This window comes from Anoplophora glabripennis, unplaced genomic scaffold, assembly GCF_000390285.2.
Source record: "Anoplophora glabripennis isolate ALB-LARVAE unplaced genomic scaffold, Agla_2.0 scaffold61, whole genome shotgun sequence".
In the NCBI taxonomy this organism is placed as follows: Eukaryota; Metazoa; Arthropoda; class Insecta; order Coleoptera; family Cerambycidae; genus Anoplophora; species Anoplophora glabripennis.
Window position 1 is genome coordinate 1,172,647 of NW_019416237.1, and position 16,634 is coordinate 1,189,280.

General features: G+C 31.1%; 1 protein-coding gene across 1 annotated transcript; it reads left to right on the forward strand.

Moving 5' to 3' along the window:
* The first annotated feature begins 1,737 nt into the window (after positions 1–1,737).
* Positions 1,738–14,284, forward strand: LOC108917739. Its single transcript, XM_018724483.1, has 7 exons — positions 1,738–1,934; positions 2,015–2,372; positions 4,111–4,206; positions 4,264–4,509; positions 7,608–8,149; positions 10,102–10,362; positions 12,735–14,284. The coding sequence occupies exons 2-7, from the start codon at positions 2,034–2,036 to the stop codon at positions 12,874–12,876; spliced, it is 1,626 nt and encodes a 541-aa protein (XP_018579999.1). The 5' UTR covers positions 1,738–1,934; positions 2,015–2,033; the 3' UTR covers positions 12,877–14,284.
* Positions 14,285–16,634: the final 2,350 nt, after the last annotated feature.

Consider the following 16,634-nt stretch of genomic DNA (forward strand, 5'->3'; position numbering starts at 1 on the left):
TAGGGAGTTTTTGCATATCGGTTTTAAGAATACCGTAAACGATAAAGTCACGTGAGAGGGCATTGCGCATGTGCGACAGTTACCGTTGGCGTTTATCGTTACGGTATTCCGATATCCAACCCAGATCACGCGCGATCAGATTGCCTTCCGCACTCCACTACCCCGGATTTTACATTCACTAGTACCCAGAGACAATAGATAACTACTATATATATAGTATATATAGTACCCTTGCATTGGAATTAGATACGGCCAGTCTAGGTGGTCTGTGCATGGCTATAACTATGTAACCAATTGATCAATCGTTCTGTTTTTTTTTAAGAAGCGTATTTCCAAGAACTTTTAAAACCTGCTTTAAAAAATTTGATTTGATTGAATAGGTATTCACAAAGTTCTAATTGTTTATAAGTACAAAAATTCGACAAATGTTTAAACAAGCGCCACAGCTCTCCTAATTGACGAATTCGAATTTTTCAAAAGAAGTTTGAAAGCTTGAGATCCCTTCTATATGTGATTCACATGTGATTAAATCTTCCAAGTATTTACGGGCCTTGGTTTTTGCTGTGCAAAATTTTGAAAATTTGCAATTTTTTTTTCAAAATCTAGATTTTATTGCAAGATTATTATGCAAAATCTATCGAACAGATTTTGATGAAATTTGGTGTGATAATTCTACATAATATGAAGTTTTTTTTAGCAAGTATAAAGGTCCTATACCCATTTGAAATACCCCAAAAAAAATCCCTACAAAGTATTGTTTTTTAACCCCATTTTATGCGATTTTTTCGATTTTTACCATAATAAACATGATTCATTCGATTTGTAACTAGACGTGTTTTGTAAAAAATTTAATTGCAAACATTTTTTCCTTTTCCATTTTCGCCTAAAATTAACTCTTGAAAAGATACATAATTAAATAGGAAGAAAAATGACATTTTTCAAATTTTTTTATCAAAATATTGTGCTGCCAAAAGTTCAGCCCACGTTTTTTTTATGCGCATAGAAAAATTTTCATTTCTAATGATATTTGAAAGCCAAAAAGCCAAAAATCTCCTGTTTGAAACATATACCGTCTGGACTAATGTCATTTCTGCATACAAGTTACTTACCTCTTACCTATTGCTATTTTACTGGTATATTTCACAATCGACGCAGATCTGTATGCGCACTAAAATGTATTCTGAACTAAATCAGAACTCCTCAAAAACGAAAACGCCATTCGTTAGCTTCAACAATGTTTTCAGCTTATTTCTAATATTAAAATCGATTGTAAGGACTTCTTCAGCACCTAATAAACTGTTTGACGTAGGTTCCTAAATTATTAAAATATTTCTTAAAGGGAATGTAAAATTGTATTAATTTTTTCGATCTGTTATCTTTAAAACAGAATCCATATTAATATTATTATGAAATTATAACTCCCTAATTTTAAAACTGGCGATCTGTCAGGACAAATGTTGAGAATTCCAAACTCAGGCCAGAACTGATTTTGAAAAAAACGAAAACAGGATTTATCGATTTATCTTATTAAAACTATTAAAAGTGGTTTTGAAAAAACCGAAAAGTATTTGCAGAGTGCGCATGAATAAATTGTTATAAAACTCGTTAAAAAGTGCGAAACAAAGCAAAGCTCTAATCACTCCAATCGGTGGTCTCAGGTTTACTACATCAGTGGCTTCAGGCTCAGGAAGTGAACAGTGCAGTGAGAATTATGAGGAATAGTGTTGCGATTCACACAAACACAAAAATGACAATGAGTAAAATGAGTATGAGTATGGTGAATTGATCATTCTATTTGTCAGTCAATAAGATGTTTATGTTTGTTATAACGTTATACAATGTTTTTCTCCTATCAATCTCTTAAATACCTCTGTTTTTCTTTTGGACAGAGAACCTAAATTTAAAACATTCTAAAGTACTGAGGACCTATTAAGGTAAATTATTTAATGCATACATTATGTAGGTCATCCTTTGTTCTGAGCAATGTAAATATTGAAAATAATTTTATATACAGGTCTACAAAGTCTAAAGGAATGATTCGACAACTGCTTATAATGTCAGGACTAAGCTCCAGTTGTACTAGGGATTGTTCTGGAAGAGGAGAGTGTTACAATGGTACATGTATGTGCGATATTCGATTCACTGGCGAACTATGCGATGGACCCAACTTACCATACCATGCAGGCATAGGAGGAGTATTTTTCTTCATTGGTATAGTTTGTGCAATCCAACTAATAATGTGCATTATTGCGGAATACACAAAACTCAAGGCCCCTACATTTCTGAAAGCTTGCAAAATAACCACACAGAAAGTTATTTACTTTGTTATTTGTCTTGCCAGTTTAATCAGAGGGGCATATTTTATTTTTCCGGTAAGTATAAATTTTAATACTAAAAACCGTACCATTTAATGTCATCTTATTTTCCAGCATTTATTAACATTTTTATTCAAGTTTGCCTTCTTTAAATTGTTAGCTTATTTTTAATTCATACAATCATAAATTAACTAAATAACTGTTTACTTTGAAATTTAAAGTTTACTTTGTGTTTGTAAATAACTATTATGTGAATACGGAGATAAAGATTGTCGTGAGGTTTTTTTTAAATATATCTGACATTAGATCTTCTAACATATACTTCTGTCATTTATTTCTAAACAAAAACGCTGTATGCATGATATACAAAAATTGCTTTGTGTTCATGGAATTCTCTAGATGTCATGGGAATTTTATTAGAAATGCATCTCTGTTCGGTTGATTAAAAAATTCTTCAAAAGTTGATAACTAATGAAGAGAAGATATTAAATAAATATTTTCAAAAAGTAATGATAAATAAATATTCAGAAACGTATAAATCTGTAATGACCTTGAACGTTATTGATGTGTTTGGAATGACTATTAAAGATCGGGATGTCATCTTATGTATTATGATTATTAAAAGATATTATTTTAAGGAATCCATACATATTTTGATTTTCTATTTGCATCTAATTACAATAAATATACATTACATACAAATATTGCTTCGGAGTATAGATTTGCATTTTAGAATTCCTTAATTAAATTGAAATATTTGGGAAAATCCGAACTGGTGTAGAAAAGTGAGCGAGGCATATATCTAAGATAAGAGAGTGGTAATGATATGTAAATTAAGGTAAATTATAATTGTAAAATAGTCGATAATAGCGGGACATCGTTAAGGGTAAAATTTTCGACGGGTTTATCGGATTCTGGCTTTTTACGTGGTATCCGTCGTTATCAACAGAGATAAGGTTTGGTTTGTGACTGAAAAGACAGGGCCGGTTTAGAGAAAAATATCACACGGAAAATGGAAACTAGTCAAACAGATAGCGAAGAGTATTATACGGATGGATAAATGAAAAGGAGAAGATTGGACAGTAAGGATGAAACAGAGGTGTTTGGGAAAAGCAAAAGAATACAAAGAACGCCTACAAAGAAAAGAAATGAAGATAAACTAAACAGAATATTAAATATAATTCAGGTCATGAAACAGGATCTAAAGGTGGAAATAGAACTAATTAAAGAAGATCAAAAAGGATATATTGAACGAGCTGAAGAAGGAAAATGAGGAAATTTGGTGGGGAATGATCAGAAATTGAATACAAATTGGAGCAGACAGAAAGAGAAAAAAGGAAAAACAATATCGTATTGACATGGAAAAATATAGGTATAATTCAGCCAAAAAAGCTAAAAGATAAAATAGTTTAAAAATGGTGGAGAAGAGTTGACCCAATTGAATTTATGAATGGATTATGAATGGATTGAATGGATTTATAAATTGCAATAAATTTGGATACAGAGGACAAAATGACAAAGAATTGGAATTAAGTTATTCTCGTACCACTTTTCAAGAAAGGTGATAAAATGCAATGTTCTAGTTACCCTGGAATAACTGCTGCATGTTGCTTATAAAATTTATAGGAAACCTGATATAAGGAGGGAAATTCAACAAAGAACTATGAACTGTTTTTCAATTTTTCATATAACGATTGTAATAACACAATAAATATCTCACTATTTCAGAATTATTGTTTAATTTCATCTCATTTAGTGTCTCCACTTATGTTGAAATAAGAATTGTTTGTTTCAGGAGTCATTTGAATATGGCTGGTCACGGAGCTTGTTATCCTCCTATTATCCACTATTGATGTCCAGTGCCTCACTTATTGTTTGTTTTTGGGCAGAAGTATATACTGAATATATATTGAAACTATTTAATTTATTAATATTATTTTTTTGCTAGGTTTTTCATTTACAAGGGATTCGTTGGGAAAAACCACAGTTTCTCTCAAAATCGTTCCTTGGCTTCATAACTTTCAACATAATAAGTTACAGTTTACTATTTGCGGAATTCATAACTACACAACTGGCAGAACCCCCACCAGACGATCCTAGCTTTTACCATCACTTATTTAACGGATGCTATGCTGTTCTGATGTTTATCATCGTTGTTTTTTTCCTTATCTATGGAGTTGAAGTGTACTTCAAGGTATGTGCAAATTTTTTATCAGTATGCTTAAGCAGTGTTGCTAGCATTTTAACTGAAAATTTGATTTCTATTAAGGTGATATGTCAATACTGTTAAAGGTGTTCTTTATCAATTTTAGATCCACGAATATTTTGAAGTACTAGGTATACAGTTTTTTTACCTTTAATTTTAAACTTAAATTTGAATTTTAAAATTAATTTGAACCATATGAAGATAAGTATGTACTATAATTTATTTAATTATATTAGTACAATAATTATTTTCCCTTCTTAAATAGTTGAGCCTTAAAAGAAATTTTTTTCATTTTGGTTATGCCAAATTTAAATCATATGTACCTACTATGTACATATAAATCAAACAGATACATATAACTGTGGGGTGTACGTAATCTGTTTTATTTCCCAATTAATTGACCAAAAACCACTCACTGCTAGAATAGATATTTTGGTATATAGGAAAGAAATTAAATCTTTGCTGATAGAATCAATATGCCTATTATGTACCCATCAATACCGGAGACAGTTTCTCCAAAGCTTGCTCAATATGTAGAAGATTATTTCATTTCGTTTCACGTTCTCCTACCATTTTTTTTTTTTCATTAAATTTACCATACAGTTTAAATCAAAGTTATATAAAAAAGGCAAACCACTAACAAAAATATATAATGAAAGTGTCATTAGTCTTAAATGTAACTAATAAATTTCTACATATTACAAAATCTGCACATCACAAAATTATAGTTTCAAGGCTCAAAATAATGCAGTAACGAGTTTTTTTATAAATTTACTTTCCTGTAGATTTCACATCATTCCATACCCCCATATTAGTCGCTTCAATGAATACCTAAAACAGGCAATCTTTGGAAGTCCTCAAGAACAGCTTCGATTTTGATGATTTTCTTTTTAAATTTTTGTTTTTTTTTATATTATTTAAAATCAGAAACCTTTTGAAGTGGGGACATAATTATTTATATTGTTTAAACAACATGTAAGATATTTAAATAAAAAAAAACAGTTTTCTTCATACCTCGGTCGAAAGTACGTACTTTCGTCCCTAATAGCAGGGACGAAAGTTTAACATATACTCCCTGCTATTAGGGACGAAAGTATGTACTTTCGACCGAGGTATGAAGAAAAATCGTATACACTACACTGGCCAAAAGTTGAAATCTCGGTCCTGCTCGTCATGATGCGCAGGGCCGAAAATTCAAATTTCGGCCCTTGTGGTGTAATATACTAGTTTCATACATATTTATTCTATAATTAATATATGAAAGTAAATTAGAAAATTTTTATTATATAAAAAAAATAAACTTAAAAAAACTTAATAAAATTAAAAACTTTTTATAAATGCTTGTAGGGAATAACAGATGAAAACAATTATTATGTACATCAAAATGACAAATAATACGTTAAATATGTAAATTTTCTGGTTTATTTATATCTAATATATCTTTATTTTGCATATTGAAGGCTTCATCTTCTTCAAGTGGTGGGTGATTGTCGCAGTCACTTTCACTGCAAATCACACAGGCAGGTGAGCAATGAAGGCCACTTTTTCTGCAGCCACACGCTGACCCGCATCCTGTTTTGCAAGAACAAAATATGATTTTCAAAACGTTAATAGGTGCTGCTGGTTGTGTCATTTTTATTGGTTTTAAGTAGTTTTCTATTTTCCAACCTTATTCTTCAGGAGGTATTAGAGCATTATTTTTCCATTGTTGAACTTGGAAGTAAACTCTTTTAATATGTTGTTTTGTTTCATCCACTGTCGGAGGTAACAAACTGAGTTGTATGCTTTTGTCCTTTGAAGCTAATGCTATGAAATGTTTGTACCGAAGTTAATTCAAGCTTTTGGCAGCTTTGGCACCATACATTTTGAGAATACAATTAATACCTTCATTAAAAAGTATTCTTCACTTTGTTCTTCAAGCAGGAAAGTTTCAGCTGCTGATCATTATTAATAATTTTAATAAAACTATTTTTCCCTTTATTGTGAAAAGCGGATGTAGTATAACGTCCAGTGAATGCATGAATGAAGAAGAAATGATTTTTTGTAATATTTGAATATTTCATTAATATAGTTTTTGTCTAATATACTTGTTGCAAGACATTATTTTTGAGTGGTTTTAGAAAAACATTTCTTTATCATCAGGTGCTAAAGCCATCAATAACACTTACACATTAATGTCCTGTGCTTCAACAACTACATCATAAAAGGAACAATTTAAAGCTGATTGTACAATTAAACGATCCGCATCACTTTCTGCTCGACTCCACTGAATATTATTTTAGGCCATTTTTTTTGCAGAGAAGATTAATAAACCTATTTTTATTTTTGCCGTTTCCCAAGAATTTCTCTTTAGTTGTATTTAGAGGCATGCCTTCTTCAAATAAATAATTAATTGAAGTGTTACTTATATATCTACGATTTCTCTCAGACACTTTAGTTCCATCATTATCATATCCATAAAAAACAATTTTTATTATGTAAATATTAACTTATGATCTTAAATAATATTAAAAAACAAAAATTTAAAAAAAATCATTAAAATTGGAGCTGTTCTTGAGGTCTTCTGGGGAAAAGACTTCATTGACGCGACTATATGGGCTGACAAATTAATGCGTGATAATTACTTATTTGCTGTCAATTGGGGCAAAATAAAAACTCATTAAAACTATTCAACGAATTTTTTTATGAATTTCACATTTCATCCCTCATACAAGTTGACGAATAAATGTGTGACTGTTTTTTAATGTAATTACCTATTTCCTGTTAATGGTAAAATAAAAACTCAAAGGCACTTTATAATTAAGTAAGTTTTGACGAAGTTCACCTCATTTCATCCCCCCGTATGGGCTGACAAATGAATGTGACCGTTTATTAATGTTAATTTATGAAATTTTTGAGGCGACTACTTTATCGATTCCAGTCCTACTAAAAAATGTGGATGTGGTTTTAAAGTTATACCCGTTTGAAGTAGCACAGTTTCGTTTCTATATACGTCATTACTATTAAAATATTTTGTCATTATTACTAAACGAGATATTTGTACAGAGTTTTGATAGTTTTTAAAGCATCTCCAAAAATAATTTTAGGTTCGTGGAGGCTTTGTAGCCAAACCTTTCCAGCTTGCGAGTAATACTTACGAAACAGAACCACTGCAAAATGAAGCAGACTTAAGACCTCAAATAAACATATCCCAGTTGCACCAGTCTCGCATCGGCCTGTTGAGCCAGGCGTTGATGTTGATCATCATCGCCGGCTTTCTTTTCTCCGAAACCCTTTCCGAATTCTGGAAGGCTAAAGTGCCAATTAATTCGCGCAATCTTCACGATATAATATTCCGCGTGGTCGAGATCGGTGTCGCCATATGGTTCCCTGCCGTTCTCTGGAACTGCATGCAGCCTTCTGAATTGTGGATTTTGAACCCCCGGAAACTGTTGGCCAAATTAGATCAGTCCAAGAGCGTGGATAGTTCTCCCGGGGAACAGCAAATTCCTGTCTGCGGTGACAATGAGGCGTTCTTGGACAAGAGGGAATGCTGGATTTGCTACGATGGAGACAAAACGGAGCCTCTTATTCAGCCATGTGACTGCACCGGAGATGTGTCTAGCGTACATCATGAATGTCTTAGAAGGTAAGTGGTTATCGAATCATCACAAATGTATTGTGTATAGAATCGCTTTGTACGATAATATCACTATATGTCACCCTATTCTCATAGCTTTATAGAGAAACAGCAACGAATTTAATTTAATTATACAAAATATATCTCGTCTCAAGTAATAAATTCTAAGTGACTGTCGAAAGTGATGTGTATGAGAAGTTCCACGTCATATTTACCCCTCCCTGTCAAAAAGTTGAAGCAACATACAAAGATGTTTGATCTTAATCTTCCTTATTTCATACACTTTCTAATGCGCAGCGGCATATTTTTGAAATCCAATACGGCGGCCATGTATGGTACCATATTGGCAGAAGAGGAGTGAAAAATCTTTTTGAATTTTCGAAATATCAATGTATTCATGAAGATAAGACCCAAAAATAGTCAAAAATGCACTGGTATTCCACAATTATTAATTAATTTTTGGCGACCATTGGGAAACAGTAAACCATGAAACCTGAATACCTTGATCACAAGAACCTGAAACCTAAACTGCAAGTTTTTAAAAATCTGGTGTATATGGCACTACAAAACAATCTTAGGTTTGTTTTGATTCAAAGTGGTTAATGTTATTCTAGTAGTTCAGAATTATCGAATAATATTGAACTTAGAAAATTTTAACCAATGAGCCTACAACCTAGTCTCACAGTACGACAAAAAATGTGCTGACACGAGTAAGACATAGAGAAGATTTCAATGCATGGTCCTCCTGATGTCATCAAGATCTGTCACAGAAAGTCCCCAATTTATTTAACATGCACTGTACCTAGGTGCTAGGTTTTCATGATCAAAGTATTCAGATTTAACAGATTTTGGTCTTCATGTAGTTATAAAAAGCAGTAATGAAAAGCCCCCAACCCTGAATTTACTGTGTTATAAATTTTTTAACCTTGTGTACTTAGATTTTAGGGTCCGTAGATCAGGGGTTGGCAAGTAATATTAGGTGGGGTCCAGATACTTTTGAAAGTTTTTCATGAGGTCCAGAAAAGAAAATCATATTTCTTACAAAGTTTTTATTTTAATTTGCACTCAAATTTAATCTGCTTACTAACCATTAAGAATTCAAATCAGTCGCACAATTGTAAAATACTAGAAAAAATGATAAGTGTGGCACTCAAACGTAAAAAAATATTTTTTAAATAATTTATATGAGTAATTTATACTTTCAAAAAATTTTTGGTGGTCCAGTATTTTACCTTCCGCTGTCCGGATCTGGAGATCCGCCCTAGATTTAGATGTTAATTAATAATTGTGGAGTACGGGTGTCTTTTTCACTATTTTTATTTTTAATCCTGCTGAATATATTGATATTTTATGATTTTTCATTTCTCTTTGGATTTGTAAAATATGCCAATACTCATTAGAAAGCATACAGTGTAGGAAAGTACCGATGGTCTATCAGAAGTTACGTGAGAGCGATAAAGTAAGCCATAGAAATCCATGTGATAAACAAGGATGGCTATAATGAAGGCGTTTAATAGTCAACGCCCATTTCGCCCTTCCACAAATAAGAAGTGGATCTTATTTGTGGAAGGGCGAAACGGGCGATGACTATGAGAGGCCTTCATTATAGCCATCCTTCTCTATCGCATGGATTTCTATGTCTTACTTTATCGCTCTCACGTAACTTCAGATAGACCATCGGTACTTTCCTACCCTGTACATAATTTTGTATTCTTCCATTTTTATATTTCATTTAAAATTATTATATATGTATTTTTACTAACTAATTACTATTTATCATTTGATTAATTTTCCAATGTTATAAATTTTATGTATTTTTATTTTTTGCAAATTGATTTTAGCTGTTTACAACTATTTGTATTTATTTGCTACAGAATAACTTAAACACAAGTAAACAACAAATCAATTCAGCTTTTACCCATAAGTATTTTATAATTAATTGGATTTATCTGTTCTCGCAGGTGGCTAATTGAAAGCTCGTCGGCAAGCAGCGAACCCTTGAGATGCAAGGTTTGCAAATACGAGTACGACATCTGCAGGAGTAGCGAAGTGAAATGGGACAGGGGATTCACGGCTCATCACTGGGGAAGTACGGCGGTTATAGTAACGTGTATGTGTGTAACAGTGGCTGGGGCATGGATCGTGATCCAGCTGTTCAACAATTCTTACATCCGTATGCTCAGTGCCAGCGTTGCTCTTCTTGTGGTCTACATATGTATTAGGTAAGTTGAAGATTTTGTTAGTGATATTTAAAAATTTAATTTAATTTAAAAGTTTTATATCAAAATGCTGGCCAAAAATATGTTTTTAAATGGCCCACTGTATATTTTTGTGTAATCTATTAAAATTTATACAAACTAAACACAGTGCTTTAAAAACATAGTGCTTTTTATTAAAACCTTGAAATGATTTTAAGAAATATTTCAAATCTGTCAGTTGATATAAGTATATTTATTTATTTTTTATTATGCACATTTAATAAAACATTGAAAATAATTAGTTTTACTTACAAATAGTAGTACCTACTACAATATTAGTTAATATTAATAAATCATGCAAAAACTATAAATTTTTTAACACTGAAATTTTGTGTATGTTCGGCACTTTATCTGTATTGACATAAAAAAAATATGACGACTTGAGTATAGTATATTATTTAAATTTTTTATAAAAATATTCATACACTATGACACATAAATTGAAAGATTTTGTATCTTTATAGTTGTGCAATATACGGGGTGTACTATTAAAAAATTGCGACTGAAGTTGATGCTATTTTAGCAACACCCTGTATGATAGAGCTATTTCCTCACAATAGATTTATTGAGTTCCATTTGAAGAATGTTTGTGTTGGAATTTTGCTGTAAAAATATAATCAAAAACAAATTTTTAAATTCGGCCCTATATACAGGCTGTTACAAATTCATTTCTCACTACAGGGATCTTGGAAACTAAGCGGTACGAAGTAGCTTAAATGGGGGCAAAGTTGAGTAATCAGGGGACCAACATTATGCCTCTAAAAAATCGAGGCTAACATGATTAGTTTTCGAAATATTGGAAAAAAACGAAATTTTAGAAATCCCTTTTTGTTTCGTTTCAGCCTTGTTTGAGGTGATATTGAAAAAAGAAGAACACTTTCTCATGGCCACTTTTTGCCCTCTATCGAATGGCATAATCAATTTTTATATGTAACGTTTCGTCTCACCAGGACCATCATCAACTTCAATTTTTTAAATACGACCCTAGAAATTTTATTACATTTTTTGCAAGCCTTCATGATCCCCAATACTGTACTGCCCGAATCAGATTCAGACGTTTCGTCTCGAAAAATTCATCTTCAGTGTATTCGTTCCAAATTTATCTAAATTTTTTATTTCGATTTCTTTATTTATTGAATTATCATACACTGTAAGTGTCGTTAGACCTTGTGAAATCCATCTAGTTATTTAAATTATTACCACCACACGTTACAATAAAACATTTATTATTGTTAACTATTACGATCACTTAGTCTTACATAACTCGATAAGTTGTTGCGTCAAAATTAAAACATTATAATTTTAATTTTATTATGACAAATTAATTCTTAAAAATGCATATAAACAACCAAAATGCCAACTGAATATTATTCTTTAAAAAATTTCAGTAAATGTTCAAAAACATTTTCGTTTTGGCAAAGGTTGAAAATGAAGATCAGCGTAATATTACCAAAATTTATTATATCTGTAACCGCAACTGTAAAAGAACATGTCAGATGTATTTGTATGAATATCCTGAAAAAAATAGATCGGAATTTGTTTGAATTTTGAGCACTCGAGAAGCCTACAAATAACTATGGACACGGGAATAAAACCCTAATAATTTTTTATTTTAATGCGTGGTGGTAATAGTTTAAATAACTAGATCGATTTCACAAGGTCTAACGATACTTACAGTGTACCATAATTCAATAAACAAAGAAATCTAAATAAAAAATTAAGATAAATTTGAAATGAATACACTGAAGATGAATTTTTCGAGACGAAATGTCTCAATCTGGTTCGGGCTGAGGCAGTACAGTATTGGGAGCCATGAAGACTTGCAAAAATTGTAATAAAATTTCTAGGGTCGTATTTAAAAAAATAGAGTTGATGATGTTCCAGGAGAGACGAAACGTTACATATAAAAATTCATTATTCCATTTGATAGAAGGCAAAAAGTGGCCATGAGAAAGTGTTCTTCTTTTTTCAATATCAGCTTAAACAAGGCTGAAATGAAACAAAACAAAATTTTGGTTTTTTTCAAATATTTCGAAAAAATTAATCATGTTAGCCTTGATTTTTTAGAGACATAATGTTGGTCGCCTGATTACGCAACTTTGCCACTATTTAAGCTAGTTTGTATCTCTTACCGTTTTCGAGATCCCTGTAGTGAGAAGTGAATTTGTAACAGGCTGTATATCGAAACTAAGATCTACTATATACAAATTTCTCTTAATTATATTAAAAAAAGTTTTCTTCCTAATTAATTTTGTTGTCGAGTATTTCTTTAACCATATTTTGCGTTTTATTTTGTCATCACATTGGGTTTTGTTACCTCTTGACGTTTTTTTAAGGTGTCTGGGGCAAAACACTCTCAGTGCCTATCAACGTGCCAAGGTGGCCGCATTGAGTATTGGCAGCCATGTGACCACGATCAGCGGAAACGTTAACTCTCCCTCAACTAGTGACGCTCAGCCCACTCAAACCGCACTATAAAAATTAGAAGAGTCGCGATTAAGAATAGAATTTACCTAAAATAATGTGATAATTCATGTATTAATGTAACTAATTCCTTTAAGGTATATATCTAGGCTCTAGAGCATTACTGAATGTAATAGATGTAGGGAAGTGACAAAAATTTAATGCTTATCGAAAACGTACGTTTCCTGCAAGTAGAAAAATTAAAACAGTTCGGTTCTAGCACTTCTCAATCTCCTCTGACTCGTCTTTATTCCATGTACTAATAAATAAGACATTAAAAGTGTCTATGATAAATGTGGCAGTAAAGAAATGGCAGAAAGTGCAATTGAATTTTTCCCTGTTTAGTTCTCAGTCATTTATTTTATCTGTGTGATATGGCATGTTGATATTTGTTCGATTATTCTTAGTTGTTAAAAATGATGTATATAATGATAGATATATTTAGGAAGGACAGGTAAGGTATTTTCAAAATAGTTAAAATTAGATTACGTTATTTGGTGATATCTATAAATATATGATACGATACAAGGTGCTTCACCGAGAAAATTGTGAATGTTCGTTTTCGGCATACAGGGCGATGTTCGTTTATTTTTTCAACTCTCAAGGAAAGACACTCCTTTGTTTTATGTGTTAACATTTTGATCTCGTGATTTTTTTTGCCTTAACTGTTTGGATGGTATTAACCAAAATGTGACGTCAAAGCGTGATCACTTTTTTATGTGATATGTTGAATAGCTTTTGGTCAAACCGTAGTAGTACTGTTGCGAGACTCGTAGTTTAACCAGTCGGCAAATAGCGAAAACTAAAAAATTGTAAAAATTATTACATCGTATATATTGAAAAGGGAGCAATTACAGACTTCCTACCTTCATATGAACTTTTTTATCTTATTTTTGGTCGGTGAATGTTAGAATGTCTGAAAATTCTACTATTTTGTCTGTGGACAGCACAGCACCTTGTATTTTTAAGGTTTGCTTTGTTAATTTTGTTTATTATGAACATAATCGGAGTAATGCGGACCTGTATAAAAATAATGAAGGAATGGTTTGTTTTTTTAAAGCACCACTCATAAAAACATGCACATTTTTATGTCTACATTACAACATATGTTAAACGCTAACTCACTTACTTTTCATAATACTTTATTGAAAATGTTAATTGCAATGTTTGTTCATAAATTGTTAAAAACAAAATTCGAAGTAAGAAATATAATCATCTGAATTAAATAAAAAAAGAAACGGCCAAAGACGAGTATATTCATTTAGGGATTATTACATTTTCAAAAATGAATTATGATGAAAACATAGATCTGGGATATACTATAGTGGCAAATAGACTAGAATTCGTGTAAAAGCACATACAATATACAGGGTGTCTCATAATTAGCTGCCAACCCTGAACAGGCCGATTCTATGATCAAAACTAAGTAAAAAAGTTCATATGAACATGGGTCCAGAAATGCTTCCTAAGGGCACAGGGACCCATTGAAGAGGGAGGAATGGAAATCAATTTTTTTGCAATATCTCTCAATCGCGTTGTGATAAATGAATGAAATTTGGTATACACAGCTAAATTTTGATGAGCAATTTGATGAACTAATCCATTTATTTCCACAAGGTCCATTGGGGTGGGTACGGGGGGGCCCTTGGTACTTTGCGTGTGTAACTTTTTCATCTTTGACTTTTTAACAAATTGGACAGCAAATTCCGTTTTCCCGAACTGTTTTACGTTAAAAAGGTACTCTTGTTTCAAATCGTTATCTTTAACGGTTTCTGAGAAAATCGCTCTTGAATTAATCCCACTTTGGTCAATTTCATAGTAATTTAAACAAAAAATAATAATAATAATTTTCCTTTCCTCTCTTTTCCATTTAAAGGATTAATTTTTATTTAATTTAATTTTTTATTATTATTTTTTTATTAAAACTAGATTAAATTGAAACAAAATATTTTTTTTTGTTTAAATTACTATGAAATTGACCAAAGTGGGATTAATTCAAGAGCGATTTTCTCAGAAACCGTTAAAGATAACGATTTGAAACAAGAGTACCTTTTTAACGTAAAACAGTTCGGGAAAACGGAATTTGCTGTCCAATTTGTTAAAAAGTCAAAGATGAAAAAGTTACACACGCAAAGTACCAAGGGCCCCCCCGTACCCACCCCAATGGACCTTGTGGAAATAAATGGATTAGTCCATCAAATTGCTCATCAAAATTTAGCTGTGTATACCAAATTTCATTCATTTATCACAACGCGATTGAGAGATATTGCAAAAAAATGATTTCCATTCCTCCCTCTTCAATGGGTCCCTGTGCCTTTAGGAAACATTTCAGGACCCATGTTCATATGAACTTTTTTACTTAGTTTTGATCATAGAATCGGCCTGTTCAGGGTTGGCAGCTAATTATGAGACACCCTGTATAGTATTCATTCACAATTTTGGATTATGATGTGTAAGTAAAATTTACTTAATATTTTTTTAGAAATTAAATGTAACTATGCCAAATGTATAAACGTACTATTAATTCCTAGAGCAATTTTCTTGAACCTAGAAAATTAATAAAAACATTCAATATTTTTAATTTTAATGTAGAAAAAAAATTAGAACTTATTTTTTGAAAATCCATTATTTCTATCACGAGATGGTTATTAATTTTTAAATTCTATTATAAATAAAGTGGTTTGAGAAAAGTTATGCTGGAATGAGTTTTTATTTAAGATAATGATCTTTAGTAGATATATGTAAATATCCTCTTTAGTTATTAAAAATAGATTTAGACAACTAACTTTGCCTTTATTTCATTCTAGTCTCCCATCTAGTCTCCTGGTCTAGTCTAGTTCTAGTCTTTCATACAGTCGGAGAAAGCTGACGACGAATTTAGGGAATGTATTTTAGGTTTGTTGAAATAATAAAAAACAGTATTTTATCAAGGGGTGAATCATGTCAGGCAGAGCGTTTGCGGTTATTTCGCTACTATGCAGTATGTGACATTTGCAAAAAAATAAACCAAAAAAAATATCCAATGACTTGGATTTTTTTTAATCTTTTATTTTAGCATTCATATAACCCAGAAATAAAAATCCCAGACTATTTTGTTCGTTTGAAAGTATGACCCGACCTCCCGAATATATTTAATTAATATATGCAAAAAAATATACTTTAGCCATTCTAAAATTTTTGTACTATATTTATTAATTAATATTGAAAATATAAAAAAAATTTTAATAATGCATATAAAGATTTTAAATGAACGCTACAAAAAAGAAAGAGTGAAGACAGTCTGTTAGACAGTGAAGACAGTCTGTCAGACGTTGAAGACGATCTGCCAGGCAGCGAATCATCGGAGAGCAATGAAGAGGAAGAATGAAACAAAATTATAAATTCATCACCGTTAAGAGTTAAATTAATCAATTAGTGAGTATTTTTATAATTATTTGCTAAAACAATTTTATCGACAATATCCTTATTATGAAACTAATATATTTGTATCGATATTTTCTATTAACCTGACGTCAATTGACGTTAAAAATTTACTTCAATTGTAGAAATTAATAATATTTTAATAAAAGTTGGATATAAAAAAAATTATTGAATAATTACAAAATGCTTTGTTTAGAATATCTAATTTTTCAATGGATTTTCATCACATTTTAATTTTTTTTTAAAATAATAAAATTTATTAATTTATTGAATTTTACTATTTCATTAGAGTTGTTGCAAACATTATTATTTACTAATTTATTATTTATCTGTTAATTTATCAAAAAAATAAA

What these genes read in the sequence shown, in the direction of transcription:
- LOC108917739 (XM_018724483.1), top strand. Translation starts at nt 2,034, where the DNA reads ATGATTCGACAACTGCTTATAATGTCAGGACTAAGCTCCAGTTGTACT. An exon ending in GGGCATATTTTATTTTTCCG is followed by an intron (nt 2,373 to 4,110) that starts GTAAGTATAAAT and finishes TGTTTGTTTCAG; the next exon opens with GAGTCATTTGAATATGGCTG. An exon ending in GTGGTCTACATATGTATTAG is followed by an intron (nt 10,363 to 12,734) that starts GTAAGTTGAAGA and finishes CGTTTTTTTAAG; the next exon opens with GTGTCTGGGGCAAAACACTC.